Source organism: Zeugodacus cucurbitae, chromosome 4 (assembly GCF_028554725.1).
Source record: "Zeugodacus cucurbitae isolate PBARC_wt_2022May chromosome 4, idZeuCucr1.2, whole genome shotgun sequence".
Classification (NCBI taxonomy): Eukaryota; Metazoa; Arthropoda; class Insecta; order Diptera; family Tephritidae; genus Zeugodacus; species Zeugodacus cucurbitae.
The window spans coordinates 21,640,275-21,661,178 of NC_071669.1; the positions used below are offsets into that span (position 1 = coordinate 21,640,275).

The following is a 20,904-nucleotide window of genomic DNA, read 5'->3' on the forward strand; positions in this document are numbered from 1 at the left end:
CTGTGTAAAAAAGAATTATGTTCTATAAATTACCATATTCTTAAGTGCGAAACACTTCCACTTATTGAGTTGCAACCTTTTCCATTTTTTTATGCAATCATTTCAACACTGCATACAATATTAAATTCTACAAACACCTATTCAATGCGAATTTCACACGCACATATGCGCATACCATAAACTGCATGACAATACATAATTGCGCTTGTTGGAAACTGTGAAAAATCCATTATTTGCATAGCGAAAAACACGTACCAGCCGACAACAACTCAATTGAGAATTTCCATCAAATTGCAGCTCGATTTCATATGATAACGAACAATAGCGCGCGCGTGTGTGTGTGGAGCAGTTTTGTGTCATACTCAACAACAACTGATACGTTTGCAAAATATTCGTTTTAAATGATTTAATTAAAACCGGACGGTATGGACTTGTTGGGGGTTGACCGCTGAAAGAGCACTCCACACAAATTGCGCGTTCTATAGAGAAAAGAGGGCACAAACTAAAAAAACAACAACAAACAAAATGGACATTGCATGTCCATCCACGCTTCACAACAAAATTAATGGTTGACATTGTTGCGCCTATAATTATGCAGAAATTTGAAATATGCGCCAACGTTCAGTTAATTGTTGTTACTTATACGCCGTGTAGCCTAAGCGCTCACACAAACATCCCGCTCTACAGATACGCTTTAATTTTGCTTTTGTTTGGAAAACTTCACGTTGTTTGTGTTGTCGTTCCGCACCACATGCCAGCGCTGCCATATGGTCGCCTTGCTGTAAAACGATTTTGGCGGCCGAATTTTGTGGTTGCTGCTCGCCGCCTTTGTTGTTCTTCGACAGCCCGTTGACCACTTGAACGCTGAATATTCTAACTGAATTTTGGTAGAAAAGCATTCGCCATGGTATGGAGTTACAGTTTGGCTTTTGTTATAATAGAAATTGTCAAATGCAGCAGAAATAATGGCGATCAATGGCAAGCGGACAAGCGTGTTGGGTGGCCGTTCGCGGTTAGTCGCGCTTCAATGGCTGTCATTAACAAAAACATTTTTATTGACAGCTTCCAACCGACACCACTCTGTAGTGCAGAGAAAACATATTTCTGTGTTAAATTGTAAATATTTTAGCCTTGCGATTAGGCAAGAACATGTAAATTTTGTAAGAATTGTTTAAACATTTTGAAAAACTCTATAAGGAAATTGGTGTATTTTTAACTATACTATTGAGAGTTTAGATAGTTTGATATAGATTTAATTTTTATTATACAAAGTTACTGCGTTTGATAGAATGGAATATAAGAAGAAGCTATCTTTATGTTCACGAAGCACATTTATTCCGTGTCGCGTGAAGTCCACAATTGCAAAATTATATTTTTATAATTTTCGACTAGTTTAGTGATCAGATTTCGATTCAAAAACGTTCTTGTCTACAGCTAAAATATGCGTAATTGTCAAAAAAAAGTGCTAGCTAGATCCTACAAAATAGATTTCAGAGGTCAAAAAATGAAAAACGGATGACAAACAGTTTTTGAAGCACTTATCATGCACGCTGAAAATTTATAAACTTTTTCTTGAACTTACTTAAATAACGCCGATTATATGTGTTAAATATTGAATCTAAATTTTTTCTCGGTACTTTAATATCCTACTTCTTCAATGAAATTCCTTCCAAAAGTATGATCTAGCTTCTCCTTAAATCCATAATAATGTGATGTGAATGTAATTTGAAATCTCAGAGGATTAGACATTTCTGTGAACGGTTTGAATTACACTATTTAAATACTGTGAATCTTAAAACAACTGGTACTATATAGTCGTATTACATTAGATTCAGAAGATCGCACTACTATTGTACCATCGCCTCTTATCACATTATGTCGTTTAATCCCGTTACATGTAGAGAGATTAGTAGTGGGCTAATGGACGTGATACTATCTCTTTGGCCATAAAAAACACCCATTGCTTGACTCTTTTTCCTCGCAATTGCAGGGAAATAAAGTAATAGATGTTCAGCTTTTAGTTAGCAGAATCGGCTTTGATCTGACGAGCAGATCCCCCGTTTGTGCAGAGCCTCTTAATTTGCAGTGGCCAATATATATAGTGCCATTATTTACCTCAGTTTATTTTCTGAGAGCGTGATCCATTACTTTAGCCTTTTCTGATTTTAACCTTCAAGAAACAATTTGGATCAATTGTATTCGGTTCTGTTTCCTACGACCACTTTTTGTAAGAAATCTCTGAGGACATCCACTGCATTAAAGGTCCTGCGGTAGTATTTATATATATCTCTTATTGATATTAGTGTACTGAAGTAGGGTGGAATAGAATTCAAATTGTTGGGATGGGTTCCTTCATGTGTAGTCTTATCGAGGAGTCGAGGAAAGCCGACCAACATATTTGTTTAAGTATTTAAGAGAGGCAGTATTGTTGACGGTCTGGATAAAACCATGTAGACATCTATAAATCCGCTCTGCTATTTTCAAAATATCTTTAACAATTTCACAGATCAATAATCTTGGACAATTGTTGTGGAGTTTCGTTCTTATAACTATGAAGAAGATATATTTAAAATAACTTTACCAAACTTTGATTAGAACTTGCATAAAGGCACTAAGAGGAAATACTTAACTCGGAACATAATTTCCAGCACTTAGAGAACACATCGTTAGCCCTTTCTTTAGTGATTCTTACTGAGCGTATGCTACTTATTTGTTGAGTACTATATCAAGATTGATTATTACACCATTTCTTAATTTATTTAAAATTTTTTATGACCGAGTGAATTACTGATTTAATGTATCTGTCATATTATCCTAACATAGGTTTTCCATTGTTTTTATTAAATTGCAAAATCATAAATAAAATCTTTAAGTTGGCTAGACTATCCACTAAATTAATCGGGAACTCACACCTTCAGTCTTGTAAACAATCTTTCGTTGAATTGTTTGCCGTTATAAAATATTCATAAATCTCCAATAAACATCAAGTAATCAATAAAATTACGGCAATCATGCTGCACCTGCAAATTCGTTAAAAGATTTAAGATTTCACAAAAATTTTCCCCTCCATTTGCCTTAAATATGCACGTATAAAAACGCGAAAAGAAATTCTCATAAATTTGATGGTACTAAAGAATTCCTTTCATCCTACACTAATAAGCGGTGCCGCGAAGTGAAAGGAGTGCTCACACTCATTGGAAATTCAAATGAGCACAAAGCCATCAATCAAATCATAAATTGCGAAATGCGAAAGTGAATGCGGCAAAACGGTGAAAACGAGGAGACCACCAGCTGTGGCGGCAAACTGTGCTGCCGAGGGCCGGGGGCGGTGTTGCCACTAATGACACACTGGCACAATGGCACAGTGACTTTGACAACAACAGCACAGCAACAAAAACAAACAACGACAGAGTAAAACAATCACAACTGCAGTTAAATGCCGAAGAAATTATGCGCGGTAAAAAACGGTAGTACCAGTACACCTCGTTTTTTTCGCTAGAACTGCCTGAGTACTTTTGACTTCAGTCGTTTTTCTTACCGCTAGCCACTAACCGGCAGTCCACTGCACTCCGCTCTAGTCTTCCATAAAATTGTATTTAACGTTTCCACTATTCTCACTCACTGCCTCACAGCTCGTCCACCTTCCCCTCCAGCTCCCGCACCCTAACCACGATACCCAGTCGTCTGCCGGCTGTCACTTTGTTTGACTTTTGCGTACATTGAAAATTTGTGTGTTGTCGTCGGCGTTTCTAATTTCATTCTTCTTGCCTTTCACTTTAACTGGCGCATTTTGACGAATACCGTTATTACTTCTTCGTTAGCGCGCATTCGTTCGGTGTCCTTGTTGGTGCCGTCCGTCACTGTAGTGCCATAAGCAAATGTTACTCGAGTGTTACGCGCCACAATAATTGCTGTTTCCATTTGAGGTCGTACGTCGTTGTCCAATTAGTTTTTGCTACTATTCGCCGTTATTTTATTTTGTCAATTTCTGTTACTTGTGTTTTCTGTTTTTTTTTTTCTTTATTGTTGTTTTACGCAAAAGAATGGCAGCACCAGACAGTCTACAAGTTGGCGTGGGACATAAATTCTTCGTTGTTGCGACATTTTCGTGTCAGACGCAGAGCGTTGTTCTACAATTTTCTTAATTAGCAAATGTCTGTTATTGCTGTCACTGTTGTTGTTGTTATACTATTTAAATCTCAGTTTGCTGGACGAGAGATTTGAAAGTGTTTTTGGTATATGCTTCTTAAATTTCGTTACCTTTTTGAAGAGATTGACAGTTGAGAAATCGTTCATTATTGAAATCTAAATGACTCCTAAACACCCAACTCCGAATTGGAAATATTTAATGGACAAGTGTTCAGTTTTTATAGGGTTGACAGATGACAGAAACATTTCTTTAAGTAAAGATGGTACTAACAAATTTCTTAATCGAACTAATGAGTAATATGGTTGACACAACCAGAGGAAATATTTAAAATTTTGTTTATTGGAAACGACTAATTTTATACCTAAGAACAGATTCCACACACCCAAAACCATTATAATTTCTATTGCATACCTAGTGACTAATTCCGGACTGTTTAATATTTTTTCAAGATTCCATAGAGTGTCATGTTCACTGAAAAGAAATTTAATATCTTAAAAAGCTGTGGGATGTATTATTATTGATTCTAGCCCTTAAAATATCACAACCAACATTAGATGACTATTAAAAATTGTTCGGACGATTCATCTCTCGAGTAATAGTAGGCGAGAAATTATATACGATTTGACTCATTAAAAAGTTCTCATTTCCACGATAGCAAATTTTAATGCATAAAATATGTATAGGCCTTTTCAGGCGTCTTAAATAACTGAAGAATTTTCAAATAATTCAAACCAGATGAAGTGCCTGATTTATTTATTGTGAAACTCTTTATGTAAATATACTTGATTTGGATATCAGCACACAAGGCATGCAAGAAACGAACTTGCGACCAACTGGCATAAAAAATCTATCTAAAAAGCTATCAGGCTTTCATTGCAATTGGTCGTAGTGTTCTAAGAAATAGTCTACAAGGAGATGCATGGGCAAGTAGCTACTGACTGCATTTGTAGGGACTTCGCTACTCAAAACTGTTTCTTGGGGGATATAACCAGAAAAGATTTACACAATTGTTAGCGCTCCTAAGAAAAAAATTTAGACAAATAGTGGCACTTCATACTGGCCCCTGCAGGCTAAGGTGCCAACTGCACAGACAAGGTATCTGCTCTGATCGCGAGAAAAAGGAGTCAGGTAATGGGGGTTCTATATCCTCAAAGAGAGAGTAGCAATTCATTCAGCCCTGGAACACTATTAAGTTTTCTTAACGGGATGGTATTAGATGTTATTTTGTTCTTCCTCAATGCTTAATCTAAGTTGTTCAAAGAAAAATTTTAATCTGAACGAAAATATTTAATTCGGTGCCAATTTTGCCTCAATAAATTGTAGAAGAAACTTGATGGTTGAATAAAGATCTGGATGACTATATTCTTTTTCTTCACTATTCCTATACCATTTTTTCGTAAGGTAGGACCCTTGTTGACATTTGTTGCATGAAATAATAGTATATGTTTCAGCATACATATAAGCCTCAAAGATAATACGTTTCTCGGACAAAATATATACATTGTGTATGAACGAAGAGCAATATTTTTTCATATTAAAGTAAAGAGAAATGTTCGTCTTAAAATTTCGGCTATATGGTACGACTTAACCGAAGGCGCTTTATTCATATCCAATCCTTATTGGTTATAAAATGCAGGGCCATTCTCCCTGGTATTCAGAAAATACCGTGGTAGCTGAGTTTACAATATGAAGCTTATGAATTGTGGCCGCACTTTAGCAGACAATGTCAAATCTTCGGGAGTAGTTCACTTGTGAAATAACGTCGCATATAACCTCCAGTTATCTAGAAGTGACTTAAAAGATATAGAACAGATAAGATAGAGAACAGAATATAGAACAGCATAAAAAAATTTATTGCATTTTTCTGCCAAACAGCCTTTAAAAAGTAACCAGATGAAACTGTCGTAATTTCTTTGTCTCTCACTATTGATTAATTTTTTAAATAAATCGTCTACAGTATTCCATTGACACTTGTTATGTCTACAATGTTAATGCTTGTCGCTTTTCTCAAGAGTCTCTTAATTTCTATGCGCATTTGTTTAATTGCCCGCCATTGGTACTTACAATTTTTTGTGTCATTTTTATTTGTCTTCTCATTGCTTCATTACTTCAGTTCAATAGAAAGTGTTTTTTGCATTTCGTAAAACTTTGCTTCAACAGAAAACAATTAAATGTGACCGAGAACAAAAAAAACAACTAACTGCTTCTATCAACTTAATTTACGCACTCTCCACCTCCATGTTCCCTCCTGCTCTTGCTCGCTCTGCCACTGCCGGCAATCGAAATAGCCCATCTCATTGTTTGTCAATTAATTACGTTGTCACCTTCACGGTGACTGCTTCGCCTAATGCTAATGAGCGAATAAAAGGCGCCAGGTGCTGATGGGGGGGGGAGTGCTAAAAGTGGGCGGCAAAGTGGCGACAAGCACGCTATGCGCGTACAATGGAAGGGCCGGTAAAAAATAACAAAGGCACATAAACGCTTTAAGTAATCACAAGCTTTATTTTTTAGAAAAGTGAGCTCAAACTCTCATACACACACCCACTCTCAATTATTTTTATTTGCAGTAAGAAGTTTTTATACTCCTCAAAACTCTTACTACCTTTATTTCGCACTAAAGTAATTAACTGTAATTATAGGGGATTTAACGGGCACATCTGATGTACCTTTTCTCGCCATAAGCCTGTTTCAGTTATTTATGTCGGTGTATCCCTGAAAAAAACCTATTTCCACTTCCTGTCCGCATTGTGAACATTTTTACCATTTTTTCTCACCCTCTCCTGTTGTTATTGTTATTGTCACTTTTCCATTGACATTGTTTTGCGGTTCAGTGACATTTGCTTTCATCCATCAAGTTGAGAGGGTGGATTTAGCTTGCGGTTGCCATTTTTTGTTCGGCATGGGAAAATTATTATCGAGGTTAGAAAGGCTTTGGGGAGATGAATATTCACTTTTGGCAAATAATTTAATGCCATTTGAAGGGTCGATTTTGTACGAAAAACGAAAACGCTGGAAATTGAATCTGTCAAATTTTTAAGTGAAAAATTTTATCCGCAATAGCAGTTAATTTGAAAATGATCGGGAAATAATGATGTAGGCAATTATGGTATTTAAGTAATTGGAAAGTAGCAGGTTTTTGGTTTTTATGTTTGGTTGAAACACGTTTCATCAGTAGGAGTTTGTAACGTTGTTCATGAGGATAAAAAATGAGTGTGAATGATTGACCTAGGTGAGCACATAAAGAAAAGAACAGGTTTTCGTTGACATATCGGAAAGTTTAAGGTGTGGTGTGGTTGATTTTGTGGGTTCTTAAAATCTGATAGAATCGAGAGCCTAATACTAGAAAAAGCCAATGCCCTCGTCGATTTTCTTCATCATCAACATCGTCTTAGATACGTTTTTCGTTCCGAACAATTTTTTCCGTGTGGTTCTAGTATAACAAGGAATACATCTACAACAAAGAGTTTTTATTTATGATACTTCTCTGAGATATATGTTCAACAATTCATTGTAATGGTTCATAATCTGATGTCAATTGAATACCAAGGGAGTGTTAGAGGGGTAAAAAGTAGTTAACACTTATTGATTGGTGTATCAATTGATTTGGAGGCTTTTTTAAATTCAGGAAAAGCTTACAAAAATTAAAAGGACTACGAACAAAAAAATACTTTATAAATATTCGATGTGGATATGTCCACTAAGATTTCAGCCGAAAATTGTTAAGGTATGCGAGAAAAAGTTTTACTGATTTATGAAACTTCATGTATTGGTACCAGCCGTTAGTTATGCTTTTCCAGACCACAGAAGTATGCGAACATAATGGGTCTGGTAGGGAACGAGGACGAGGACAAGGAACAGTCGGGGCATTCGCGACTTGGTTCTCACGTCACTGTTGACAGTCATAACTTCGAAGTCGTAGATAATTTCGTCTATTTTGGAACCAGCATTAACAGCAATAACAATATCAGCCTTGACATCCAACACAGAATCACTCTTTCCAGCAGTTGTTACTTTGGAGTAGGCAATTGAAAAGAAAAAAGTCCTCTCTCTATTTTATGGCACTAAGCGTGGACGATGAAAACATCTGATGAGGCGACTCTGGGAGTTTCCGAGAGAAATGTTTTGCGCAAGGTTTATGGTCCTCTGAACATTGGCAACGGCGAATACCGCAGACGATGGAACGATGAGCTGTATGAGCTGTACGACGACATAAATAAAAAGACCGCTACGCTGGCTAAGTCAAGTTGTTCCAAGGGATGAAACCACTCCATCTCTGAAAATGCTCGATGCAGTAATCACTGGTGGAAGCCGAGGAAGAGGAAGAGCTCCACTACGTTGGAAAGACCAGGCGGAGAAGGACCAAGTTCAGCTTGGTATCACCAATTGGCGCCAAACAGCCAAAAGGAAATTTAAATGACGGGCTGTTGTTACGTCGGCTAAAACCGCTTATGCGGTGTCTACATCATTCAAGAAGATCGAAAACACCTTATACCAGTACATAAGTTCGGCTTTCGTGATCATCATTCAGCAATTGACCAAGTACACCGAATCGTTAATTTCGTTGAAAATGCTATGGATAAAAGGACGTTTGTTCGGCGGCCTTCTTAGACGTGTCTCAGGCTTTTGATAGATTTTGGCATTCGGGTCTACTGCTGAAATTGAAATGCATGTTACCCAAACAATCTTGCGAAATAATTGCTTCTTATCTAAAAGATTGATACTTTCGCATAAAATAAGAGGGTGCATACTCAAACTTGGGTATTCCCTAGGGAAGCGTGTTGGGGCCAATGCTTTACTTGCTTTTTACAAGTGATATCCCCACTGACTCAAGTTATGTGACAGCGACATTTGCGGATGACACCGCCCTGTTATCAGCAGGATAGTCAACCTCAATATCTACCCTTCGAGTGCAAACAGACATAGGCTTCTGAGTGGCGCTTTAAATTAAACGATTCCAAATCAATGCACGTAGACTTTACTTAAAAAAAAAAAACAACATACCATCCCATTTATATAAATGGTACTCCTATACCTGAATTCAGTAGTAAACGAAATAACAAAACTTGCAAAGACTCACGAAATGAGGCTTATACAGCATGTAAATGAAGAGGCATCCGGACTCATCGGAACTGCTGAATGAAAAAACCGACTGAAACGTAAGAGGCCTTCAGACTTATCAAGGCAACTATAGCAGCAAATAAATTCCTCTAACATTTAGCTTTGAATTATTATTTTTAACTTATTAGAATTGAATTGTTGTTAGTATTTAATCATTGTATACCAGGTACAATTGTAAAAACAAAAAAAAAAAAAAAAAAAAAAATAAAGAAGAAGGAGTTGGCGATGTGACTGGGATAGCGAACTTATCGTAGAACGGAGAATGAAATATAGAAATCGAGGAAGATCGTAGCTCGCTTCACAACCATACGGTGATCGATATTGACGACAGTTATTTTTGGAAAATTCATCCGTCTTTGGGATAATATAAAGCCACTAAAAATTCTTTTGAAATAATCGGTATCTAGTTCTGAAAGTACACGACGAAGGTTAATATTATACCAGGGCTGTAGATACTTAAATTTTTCATATTCCTCTCTCTTACTCTACAACTTACTCTACAACGATAGGGTTGCCATGCTTCTGTTGTATGTCGAAGAAATATCTCCAGAAATGCTTATACTTATAGATAAATTTGGTAATCCCCAAGACATTCGGATATACAAGATTTTCAACAGATAAAATTCTGTAAAATTTTACTTAAAGTCTTCTCCGAAAAATGTATAATAAATTAAAGGTGTTTAAAACTGTGCTCTAAACACATTTCGCTCATTTCTACCCATTTTCCTCACCTGCCTCTATTTGTTCCATAGTTAAACATCCAGAAAATTGAATTTCAGTAATAGTTCCAAATAAAATTTCTTAATTTTCTGCCAGTTAATTCAACCTTAGTTACAAGACGCACAGCTCATCTGTATGCCAGAGCTGAGGTAATGACATTTTTGACCAAAACACTTCACGGATATACAAAGCTTCCACAATAGTCCTTTTGTATCCGCTTACCTGACTATTTTGTCGCCAGCGAACGTGACAACTAAAATCACAATTTCAACACTACAACCCGTCGTTGCCCTACGCACTGCTTTACACTTCACTGACGTCACGTGCCGTGACGAAGCCAACAAACTTGAGGTGCAGGAAAATTCAGTCATTGTGTTGTTGTTGGTATTAGAAAATCCAAAAATCGAAAGTGCCAAAAATACCAAAGTGTACCGGAATTTCGTAAATTTTCAGTTGAATTTTGAACACAACGAAGTTTTCGGGTGTGAGATAAAATAAAAACACGAAAAAAGCAAAACAACAACAAATAGTGTATGTAAGCAAGCAAGCAATCAAGGTGAGCTAAATAAACTGCCAAGTTTATTTACGACGAAAGTTTTAACTGCGATAATCGCTGTGACCGAAGGTGACGCTTAGCGGAAGTTAACGGGCGAACCGTCGCGCGGCGAAATTGCGCGAGACATTAACTGTGGGCGAGATTGCAAAAAAAGAAAACATAAAATGGTGATTAAGTATATTAAAAAACAACAAAATTCGAAATTTCGTCGCTTAAGTCGGAAGTAGACAGCAAAATAATTAATGCTAAGTGCGTCGGCCTTAGAGCACTTTGGAAAATGGAAAAAGTTTAAAAGAAAGTTAAAGATTTGCCTTTTTGAAGAAATGTCTGTAGCGCTTTAGGTTATCAAAATTGTTTAATTTTTATTCTCGGTTGGAGAGTTTGCAGGTATCTAATATTTGAATTCTGAACTACAGACCTGTTCATAAATTAAATCCCATTAATCCTTTTGGTTTCTTGAAAACCAAATTATATCGGGAGTAGTTCATCTGTAATCCTAATATATTTAACTCGTCTAGACTCTGGGCAGTGGATGCAGTTTTGGTGCCTCAAAGAGTCAAAGGTTTTTCAATTGATTTTCATCACTTTTTCACTTAATACAAGGGCACTCTGTTAATTGGGTAAATCAAAAATATGACAATTTAACTCATAATTGTTCTCAATTAATTAATTGATTATCCAATTAGTTCTAAATTGTATTTAATTGTATTTAATTGTATTTAATTGTATTTATTCTAAATGGACAACTGTCCTTGGCTTCCTCCGGCGGGTACTGCATGGAACACTTTCAAAGTTGGAGTGTTTTCGTCCATTCGCTGAACAATGAGAATGTCGTCGTTTAACTTGTACAGCTCATCGTTCCATCGTCAGCGGTATTCGCCGTTGCCAATATCTAAGGAACCATAATTGCAGGGATACCAAATTCAGACATCGCGGCATAAGGCAGCACCTTTTCGTGCTGTCGAAAGCAGCTTTAAAATCGACAAAAAGGTGGTCTGTGTCTATTCTCTTTTCACGGGTCTTCTCCAAGATTTGGCGCATGGTGAATATCTGGTCAATTTTGGATTTTCCAGGTCTAAAGCCACACTGATAAGGTCCAATCAGTTTGTTGACAGTGGGCTTTAGTCTTTCACACAGTACGCTCGATAGAATCTTATAGGCGATATTTAGGAGGCTTATCCCACGGTAATTGGCGCAGATTGTGGGATCTCCCTTTTTATGGATTGGGCAGAGCACACTGAGATTCCAATCGTCGGGCATGTTTTCTTCCGACCATATTCTGCAAAGAAGCTGATGCATGTACCTTATCAACTCTTTGCCGCCGTATTTGAATAGGGTATTGGAACATCTGTTCCATCGTCATCGATTGAGGAATCGGGTTCGCCATCTCCAGGTGTTGTACTTTCACTGCCATTCAGCAAGTCGGAGAAGTGTTCCCTCCAAAATCCCAGTATGCCCTGGACATCGGTTACCAGATTACCACCTTGGTCTCTACATTAGGATGCGCCGGTCTTAAAACTTTCGTTAAGTCGCTTCATTTTTTCATAAAATTTTCGAGCATTACCTCCGTCTGCCAGCTGCCCAAGCTCTTCGTACTCGCGTATTTCGGCCTCTTTCTTTTTTGTCACTAAACTATATAGTTCGTATATATAGAGGTCACCATATTAAACCATATTTTTCCTCCACTTTTTCTAAAAAAATATTTAAGGTACGTAATATCATAACTACACACATACTCGTACACTGAAAATTTGTAAAAAAAAGTGTTGAAAAAACATGATGAATGCCTCGCTGATTTCACCGCAAATAAATTTCCCTTTCACTGACCGATAAATACACATTATTTACTTTCGATAAGGAAATTACAAACTAAATTAATACGATGGATATGAGCGAACAGATAATTTATGTGTTTTCGTGAAATTGGTAAATATGTGGAGTTGTGGAAAATTTATTGCTAAAATTAAACAAATATTAGAATTCAATGAGTTAATAATTGTTGAAAAAATAGCTGCATGTGGACTAAATCAATATCAAGTGAAATAAATAAATTTAAATTAAAACTTATTTGTAAATTATGTCGTATCAGCTCTCAATGGAAATGCTATACAAAGCAGAATACTTTCTTTTGAATTACTTGAATTAGTAATTTTTTTATTACACATATGTTTTTTAAATTAACAATTTTTATAGAATCTAAGTTCTAAATGATCCCGAAAACTTTAAGCTAAAAGGTGTGAGACTTCACTGATTTAAAAGTTCTATGGTATTTGATGTTGTGCCTAGATGTAGGCCACATTTTTTGGTTGAGTATTCTTCCGAACAGCGCTCCGATGAGGGAGATACGTTAAAATGCTTCCATTTGCAAAAGTTGAGTTGGGTTGATGTGATTCATTAGTAAATAATTTAATTGTTATTCCAACGAGAATATAATTCTATTTGCCCATAGCTTGAAAAAATGTGAACAAACTATAGGACGATCTTAGAATCTGAAAATTGACAAAATTGATATATTGGACCCTTAAAAATAAAGAATTATTATAAAAAAGTCGTTAACTAATGTAACTTACCGCGGTGAAGGTGGGCATTGAAACTGTGAATTTGTATGCTCTCAATTCGGTTGGTATGCGACAGCGCATAATAAAGAATAGTATCATTTTCCGATAAGCCAAATTGCCATCATACCAGTTGCCATAGAAAGCGGCGTGCAAAAGTTTGTCGCTCTAATTTTTGTAGAGAAAATAAACCTTATTAATTTAGGAGAAATAATGGAACGAAAGTTGATTTGGAGCACTACTGAGTAGTAACTGAAACGGTTACTGGTGCCTCTTCTCGTTAAGAATTGATTAAGGGATCTCTGAGAGCGCCAATTTCAGCGGAGCAAACGCGAGAAATAGGTGTAGAAGGTCGGATGAATAAAATCCGGTGTTAAGTGGATTTTTGTTATATTTGCTGAGAGCAAATAATACAGTGAACCCGTTTCGAACAGTTTTTGGTCAGATCATATACATAAGAAAAAGTTGGATCAGTGTTCCTTGAGCTCATTCTAAGACCAGATGTACGTTATCAAACCTAATGAAAACAGCTGAGCTTTGACTCCTTCAAACCCTCTTCCACAGCTTTACAGCTTTCAACGATTCTCCAATAATAAATATTTTGATCCCATTATGAATGAAGGTAAGCACTCTTTAACTATTCTTGAGAGTTCAGGTGATGTACAACCAGTAAGCATTATTTTCTACCGGAGTGAAATCTCATTTCTTTCAGCTTTCATCCTTACTGTAATATAATAGCTCTAGACTGATTTTTTCTAACAATCCCCTTATGACTAGCTTAAGTTAACTGTGATCACAAGAGATTTGAATCCTTCGGAGATCTGCTGTTCCTTCATAAAACTACAACTTCTTTATTTAAAGATCCCTTAAAATATTTCTTAAATTTTTTTTTTGTCCTATCTATATATCCTACTAACCATACTGCCCTTTTCTGCTCTTATCTCTGTTCATTCCATCCCATTTGTCGTACTCACCGTTTCTGTTAGTTCCTTGCCAGTATAACATATGAAGAATGTAAAGACAATGAAAGCAGTCAAACCGATCGAGTATTTGAAGGCATGGGCCAAACTGATCATTACCATGGAGAAACCCATCAAGCAGATCGCGATAGAAGAGGTGCAGAGATTCACCATAAACGATACGTTGAAGATAGCGTTAGTCTCCTTAGAATAACTGCGGGTAGTCAAAAAAACTTAAAACTTAATCGCACATTCACCTCAAACAAACTCACCTCAGCAGTTGACTGTGATAGTTTATTAGATATTTCAAGTCTTCATTAGCATTTGGCGCCGCGGCATCGATTGTCTCCAGCGCATTGGCCAAATAATCGAAATGTATTTGCAATTGGGTCGTGAAGAAGCAGAGCATAAATTCAGCAGCCATAATGAAGGCGACGCCGGTCAGCGATGACTGCACTTGACAGATATAAGCGACCGCAAATGACAGAAACGATTTCGAATTTCTCTCATTCTGCCAGGGATACCAGGTATTTGATTGGTAACGATACTTCCATACGATGCCCGGTGTTGACCACTCGTACAGGTACTCGACAATCGGCAGCGAATTGTAGTAAGCGAATGCGTACATGTAAAGTGTGGTGGCGAGCTTCATCAGCTTATTGGATTTCACCGCAAAATACTCAATGCGATGTGGAAATTCCACTGGACAGGGTATGATTAGAGTAAAGTAGAAAATTAGCGACAAATGTGTATCATATATAGCTATCTTATCCATGTTGTATAGTATATGCAATACTCACCACCTCTCAGGCGCCGTGTTGTACGTTTCACCTGCCTTTGTACACGCTCCGTTGGGAATAACTGTTGAAATTTTTCCAAGAGTATCGCTATGCGGTCGGCATACCAAAACATGACAAGCATATTCGATGTTCCAACCATAGTCAGTCCCATAATGCCACCGGTTTCAGTTATCTGTGCAATGGTGGTCTCGGCGCTGCTCTCATGCGGCATGAATAGATAAATAAGCATACCAACATTTTGATAAACCAAATTTAAAGCGCCGAAAATGAAAAGCGCCCGCCTGAGCCAGAGCTTACGATAGCTATGCGTGGGTGCGCCGCTCCACGTGAAGGGTTCCGTTGAGGCCAGATCCAAAGTGAAGTAAGGATATTTCAAGCAGTCGTTCAACGTGTAGGTTTCCGACATTTCGTTTTCTTCGTATTTGCTTGGGAACAAGTGAACGCTAGTGGTGTTCGTCAGAACTTAGAACAACATGTCTATGGCATAATCCTTTTATACCCTGTTTCTTTTCGCTTGTTTCTATCATTAGATATCATTTGTTAAATTAATTGAGTAATTTTCTTTTGGAGGAATTCAATTACGTAGCTGCCCTTTGTTTAGTATTCTATTTGTCCATTCTCATTATCCTAAATAATGAGGAAATTATAGCAAATTATCGTATTTGATTTTTGATAATGTCTTGTATACCATTGGATAGATACATAATAACAACTAGGGTGCGACGTAATGCAGGTTATAGAAGATAAAACCGATGGGTTTGCTTGATACTAAGACTTTATCTTTTTTGATAGAAGAGAGAAGCCTCAATGTTTCTTAAGTCGGAGCCCAAGATTTAGACCGCTAAACCTAGCATACTCTTTATCCTTTCCTCTATAATCCTTCGATTGGGGTTATCACTGTTCAATTCGATTTATTGATAAATAAGTGCTTGTGGTGTGGTTAGTGGATTGAGTTGTGACTTTTATGTTTTCGTTTGATGTGATGATTTTTATACTCTCGCAACAAAAGTTGCTAAAGAGAGTATTATAGTTTTGTCCACATAACGGTTGTTTGTAAGTCCTAAAACTAAACGGGTTAGATATAGGGTTATATAAACCAAAGTGTTCAGTGTGACGAGTAAAGTTCAAATCCGGATGTCTGTCTGTCCGTCTGTCCGTCCGTGCAAGTTGTAACTTCAGTAAAAATTGAGATATCTTGAATGGAACACGTGTTCCTTGGCACCATAAGAAGGTTAAGTTCGAAGATGGGCGGAATCGGACCACTGCCACGCCCACAAAATGGCGATAACCAAAAACACATAAAGAGCTATAACTAAGTCAGAAATAAAGTTATGAAAATAAAATTTGGAACATAGGATCGCATTAGGAAGGGGCACATTTGAATGTAATTTTTTTGGAAAAGTGGGCGTGATCCCCAAATAGGTTTTTTGTACATATCTCGCAAACCAATAGAGCTATATAAACCAAACTTTCTGCAGTCGTTTCTTTTAGCCGTTTCCTTATATAGTCCAAAAATGAAAGAAATCGGATAATAACCGCGCCCACCTCCCATACAAAGGTTAGGTTGAAAATGACTAAACGTGCGTTAACTCACTGACGAGAAACACCAAATTTTACATAAGAAATGGCAGAAGGAAACTGCACTGAGATTTTTTTACAAAATGGAAAGTGGGCGTTGCGTCGCCCACTTATGGGTCAAATATCATATCTCAAGAACTACTCGACAGATTTCAATGAAATTCGGTATATAATATTTTCTTGACACCCTGATGGCACTGGTGGAATATGGGCGAAATCGGTTCACCACTACGCTTTCTTCCCATATAACTCAATTTTGAATCCTTCTGATTCGTTCACTTAATAATGTATACATAAGGAACCGATAAAGACAGCGAAATAAAACTTTACACAAATACTGTATTGGAGCAGTGACATCGCTTGTGGAAAAATTGTCAAAATCGAACCATGACTTTTCAAGGCCCCTGATATCGAACATGAAGAACTCAGTGCCTAAGGTTAATTTTTCACCGAAAATATAGGTAAATCTCTAAATAAATTAAATTGCGAGAGTATAAAATGTTCGGTTGCACCCGAACTTAGCCTTTCCTTACTTGTTTTGTTTTGTAGGTTATCTATTGAGCTTATTTATTCTAAGTAATTTCCCGAATGCTTAAACAGTGCTAAAGAAAAGGACTTTGATGCCCTCCGGTAACTGAAATCTGTTATGGTGCAACTACTGTGTGCATAAATATTAAGTTCATGACATTCCATTACTCAATGGCGCGAACAGATGTGAACATCTGATATGATAGCTTCAAAATCTGTAAAAATTATGTTATTAAACGATTTATTTATTTTTTGTGAAAATATTTTCATCAAAATTAGTATTACCCTCATATAAGTTTCCATTGAAAGTGGTGTATATCCATAAGCCTGGTACTGGCAAGGTGTTTTGGTGCGCATTATGAAGAAGATAATGAGCCGACGATATTCCGGCGAGCCCTCGTACCAATTGCTATAGAAAATGGCTGAATTTATCTGCATGGTCTGAAAAATAATATATTTCAAATAATTATTACAGCAAAGATTAACTCCATAGAATAGATAATATATTGAGTTGAATGAATTATTGAGAAGCACAGAACTCTTTTGGGGACATAAAATGTCTCTACGAAAAGCTACATTTCTTGTTATACTCACCTCTCTTAAGATTTCATCACCATTGTTGCAAAACAGATATCCGAGCAGTAAGAAGAAGGAAAAACCTGCCGAAAACATAAGCGCGTCGGCAAAGTTAACCAACACAATAGCCAAGCCCATCAAGGAAATCGCAAATGTGGTAATTATCAAGTCCAAGGCAAAGGTCAAATTGAATATGGAATTAATAAGTTTAGAAAGACTGTAATTATAAAAAAAATTATTAAAGATTACATAATACAATATATACACCATAGTAGTCACCGCAACAAGTGGGTGTGATAGCTGATAAGCGCTTTCAATTGCCTAACCGCATCTGGTGCACTGGCATCCAAAGCACTCAATGCGCTGCACAGATAATTGTAGTGCATCAGCATTTGTGTGGTGAAAAAGCAAAAGAGAAATTCACCACTCATTACAAACGTAATGCTGGTATACTCCACAATTGCTTGCGTCAAATATGAGAGCATGAAACCCAAGAAAGAAGAGTGATCATTGTGATTGTGCCACGGATACCAGGCGTTGGCTTGAGCGCGATACGTAATATGCTCATGTTGTGTTATAACTGCAAAGCATAGCTGCATGACCGGTATGCTATTGTAGGCAACGTAGGCGAACATAAAGTACCGCGTGATAAACTGCATTATAGTGCGTGACTTTTCCTCGTAATACTCAAGACGATATATACCACCGGCTGGAACAATAAAATTAGATTAAAGAGTTATTAAATTTGAATTAAAGAAGTTTAATATTTCTTATAAAGTATGTGTATGTGATGTCCGAGAAGAAATAAAGAAAATGAATCTGAAATCTGTATCAGAGATCTGCATTGAGTACTAATGAAATTTATGCACTAACTCATGAGCCAAACAAATTGGTGCAAATGAGTAGTAATACTAATATCAAAAATGACTAAGTCTCATTTCCACCAAACCAAAAAAAAACTCATAGTATTTCTACACTTATATGTGCCGTCAATTTATGACTCAAACGAGTTTATAGTAACAATTTGATTTTACTCACTCGTTCATTGGTCACGATGAAAATAAACTTGAATGAGTTTGGTGCACTGATCGCCATGAGTGGAATTGTGACTTCGTAGCTGAGCACGAAAGTAAAGATACCCAGTAGGAACTTTGTCACATTACATTTTTCATTATTTCATTGAGCATGCATTTTCGTGCGTCTTTATTCATTTGCAATATATTACTATTAAAAGAAATATATTAGAACGTAAAAGTATTAATTTTACTGTCATTAAATAACTTAAAACATTAAATGTAATACACGACATCAAAGAACAAAACACATCGTTAGTCATTTCCCGCAGGACACATTTGCCTAGCGGCGGTACAACCTTCGTCAGTTTTACTTTGATCATATTCGTATTAGTTTATTCATTCAGCTATACTATTAGGGTTTTTTGGTGGTATGGCTAATTTTGGTTTAACTTGACTGAATTATTGGCTCATGAGACAATTGAGCACTTCAACGATACGTATCAAGAGAAACTTACTCATTATTCATACTCTCGCTTTGCGTGCTGTGCGTAAATGTGTTTTAGTGGATATTAGTGTTTGATGATTTTTGACTTATATGCACTAATACTATTTTTTATGTTACTCAACCAATGACTCAAAAAAGGGAATAATTGCAGTTCTCTGATCTGTATGCTTTGGAATACGGTCCCGGTTTAATCCCGACTCTTTCGATATTCGGCAATCAACCTGTGAAGAGTTAGGCATCTGATTTGAAATACTTTGATTCGACAGATCCAATTTAGTAGAATAAGTTGAGATACTCATGTTTAAATCGCAACTACGTTAAACTTACAGGGTTTGCATCTAGAAAGTCCTGATTATACCAAGATCAACGATTTCGTAGACCCACAGTTGCCATGAGGGTCCTTTCTATACTGTTGATTTCTCCCTCTCACTACTTGCTATTGGGACGCTATGAAATACATGCATTTTGATGGGAGAGAGACTACTTTGACTTTATAGTCGTCCAAAACACTGATTGGAGGAATAAATATTCAGAGAGTAACTGTGAAAGTGTCATAGTGATCCCACGAGATCACCAATAACTTACTTTCACTTCAATAAATTAAGTTCTCGGAAGAATCTATTTAAAAACAAAATTCTTCATCAGGTCGCTGATTTGTACACAAGTCCCGTGGATGGTGATTTATAACAATGCTTGTAGCGCACTCAAGATCGTTTTCCCTGTGACAGTGTTTAAATCGTAATTTGTAATTTTGACACCAAAGTTGTAAATGAAGACATGTTTAATGCAACGGTCAGATCGGTCTTGTGGTTATGAAGAATGACATATGTATATACATACTAGTCAACACACATCACGAAAAATTATGGAAAATTAAGCAAAGCGACAGCAGTTTTTTGTATGAATCTTTCGTTTCGTACTAGGAAATTATATTTTAGTGACTTACAACCAATTTTCCCCTCTTTGGACTCATTTAACTCCGCAAGTCTCTTCTGTTTAGCGATGCTCGGAAATAGTGCCTTGAGTTCTTCCATCACTCTACAGATGTCGTCGCGACGCCAAAAAATGTTCCACATCTTATAAAAGCTACAACAAAAGTAGCTCACTATAGCAAGTACCTCGAATAGTTTCGAATCGCTTGGCGAATATGCTTCGGCCTCCGGCGTCACACGTGGCACAAAAGCACTAGCAGTCACTGCGCAGATATGTACAAGCAGTATTATAGTGATTATTATATAGATTAATCGCTTCAGTCGATACCAAGTAGTGGATTTATGGAGATACTGGTTTTCGCTCCAGAAGAATGACTCGAAACAAGCCAAATTTAAGGCAAATTCTGGATACACTAAAAATGTTTTCATATCGTATGCTCGAAAGGACATTGTGAGTTATTTCGAAATGTTGAATTGTTTTACTTTCTTCCCCTTTTGTTTTGTTTCTTTATATTAATTATTATATTTCCACACAAAATGCTGAAAAACGTCTTTGACTCACTTCACTAAGCGTCTCTATAAAATTCGATTTGAGAGTTTTAATTATTTTTCTTGCAAGCTCGGCAATGTTGCAACGACAAAGACGAAAATTTTAAATATTTTGCAGCGCTTGCAATTCCTTTTATATGGAAAATCTATTGTTTGCCCTCAAAGTTGGAATGTGCGCTTTCGTGTGTATGTCGTATGTTTCGTGTGTGTCTTATCGTTGTGTATGTTCGTGTGTTATGTGGCATGTTGCAGGAAAAGTTTGCGGTTTTTTGCAGCTTTGTCGCGCGCAAAAAGGGCGCAAAAAGGGCGCAAAAAGGGCGTAGTTATTTTGCCTTCCTCTTTCTAAGCAGTTTTTGTGGTTT

The 20,904-nt window shown here is 36.8% G+C and overlaps 2 protein-coding genes across 2 annotated transcripts; both read right to left on the bottom strand.

The window, feature by feature from the left end:
* Positions 1 to 12,670: 12,670 nt before the first annotated feature.
* On the bottom strand, positions 12,671 to 15,956 carry LOC105217672 (putative odorant receptor 69a). Its single transcript, XM_029042803.2, has 5 exons — positions 14,859 to 15,956; positions 14,331 to 14,760; positions 14,074 to 14,272; positions 13,115 to 13,267; positions 12,671 to 13,033 (listed from the first exon to the last, which is right to left on the bottom strand). Exons 1-5 carry the CDS (start codon positions 15,262 to 15,264, stop codon positions 12,980 to 12,982), a joined length of 1,242 nt encoding a protein of 413 aa, XP_028898636.1. The 5' UTR covers positions 15,265 to 15,956; the 3' UTR covers positions 12,671 to 12,979.
* A 515-nt stretch (positions 15,957 to 16,471) lies between these two features.
* On the bottom strand, positions 16,472 to 20,630 carry LOC105217681 (putative odorant receptor 69a). Its single transcript, XM_011192811.3, has 5 exons — positions 20,008 to 20,630; positions 17,820 to 18,249; positions 17,559 to 17,757; positions 17,250 to 17,405; positions 16,472 to 17,179 (listed from the first exon to the last, which is right to left on the bottom strand). Exons 1-5 carry the CDS (start codon positions 20,441 to 20,443, stop codon positions 17,129 to 17,131), a joined length of 1,272 nt encoding a protein of 423 aa, XP_011191113.3. The 5' UTR covers positions 20,444 to 20,630; the 3' UTR covers positions 16,472 to 17,128.
* Positions 20,631 to 20,904: the final 274 nt, after the last annotated feature.

What these genes read in the sequence shown, in the direction of transcription:
- LOC105217672 (XM_029042803.2), bottom strand. Translation starts at nt 15,264, where the DNA reads ATGTCGGAAACCTACACGTTGAACGACTGCTTGAAATATCCTTACTTC. An exon ending in GCAAGGAACTAACAGAAACG is followed by an intron (nt 13,268 to 14,073) that starts GTGAGTACGACA and finishes TACAAAAATTAG; the next exon opens with AGCGACAAACTTTTGCACGC. An exon ending in CAATGCCCACCTTCACCGCG is followed by an intron (nt 13,034 to 13,114) that starts GTAAGTTACATT and finishes GTCAATTTTCAG; the next exon opens with ATTCTAAGATCGTCCTATAG.
- LOC105217681 (XM_011192811.3), bottom strand. Translation starts at nt 20,443, where the DNA reads ATGTCCTTTCGAGCATACGATATGAAAACATTTTTAGTGTATCCAGAA. An exon ending in TATCACACCCACTTGTTGCG is followed by an intron (nt 17,758 to 17,819) that starts GTGACTACTATG and finishes TTATAATTACAG; the next exon opens with TCTTTCTAAACTTATTAATT. An exon ending in CAATGGAAACTTATATGAGG is followed by an intron (nt 17,180 to 17,249) that starts GTAATACTAATT and finishes TAATTTTTACAG; the next exon opens with ATTTTGAAGCTATCATATCA.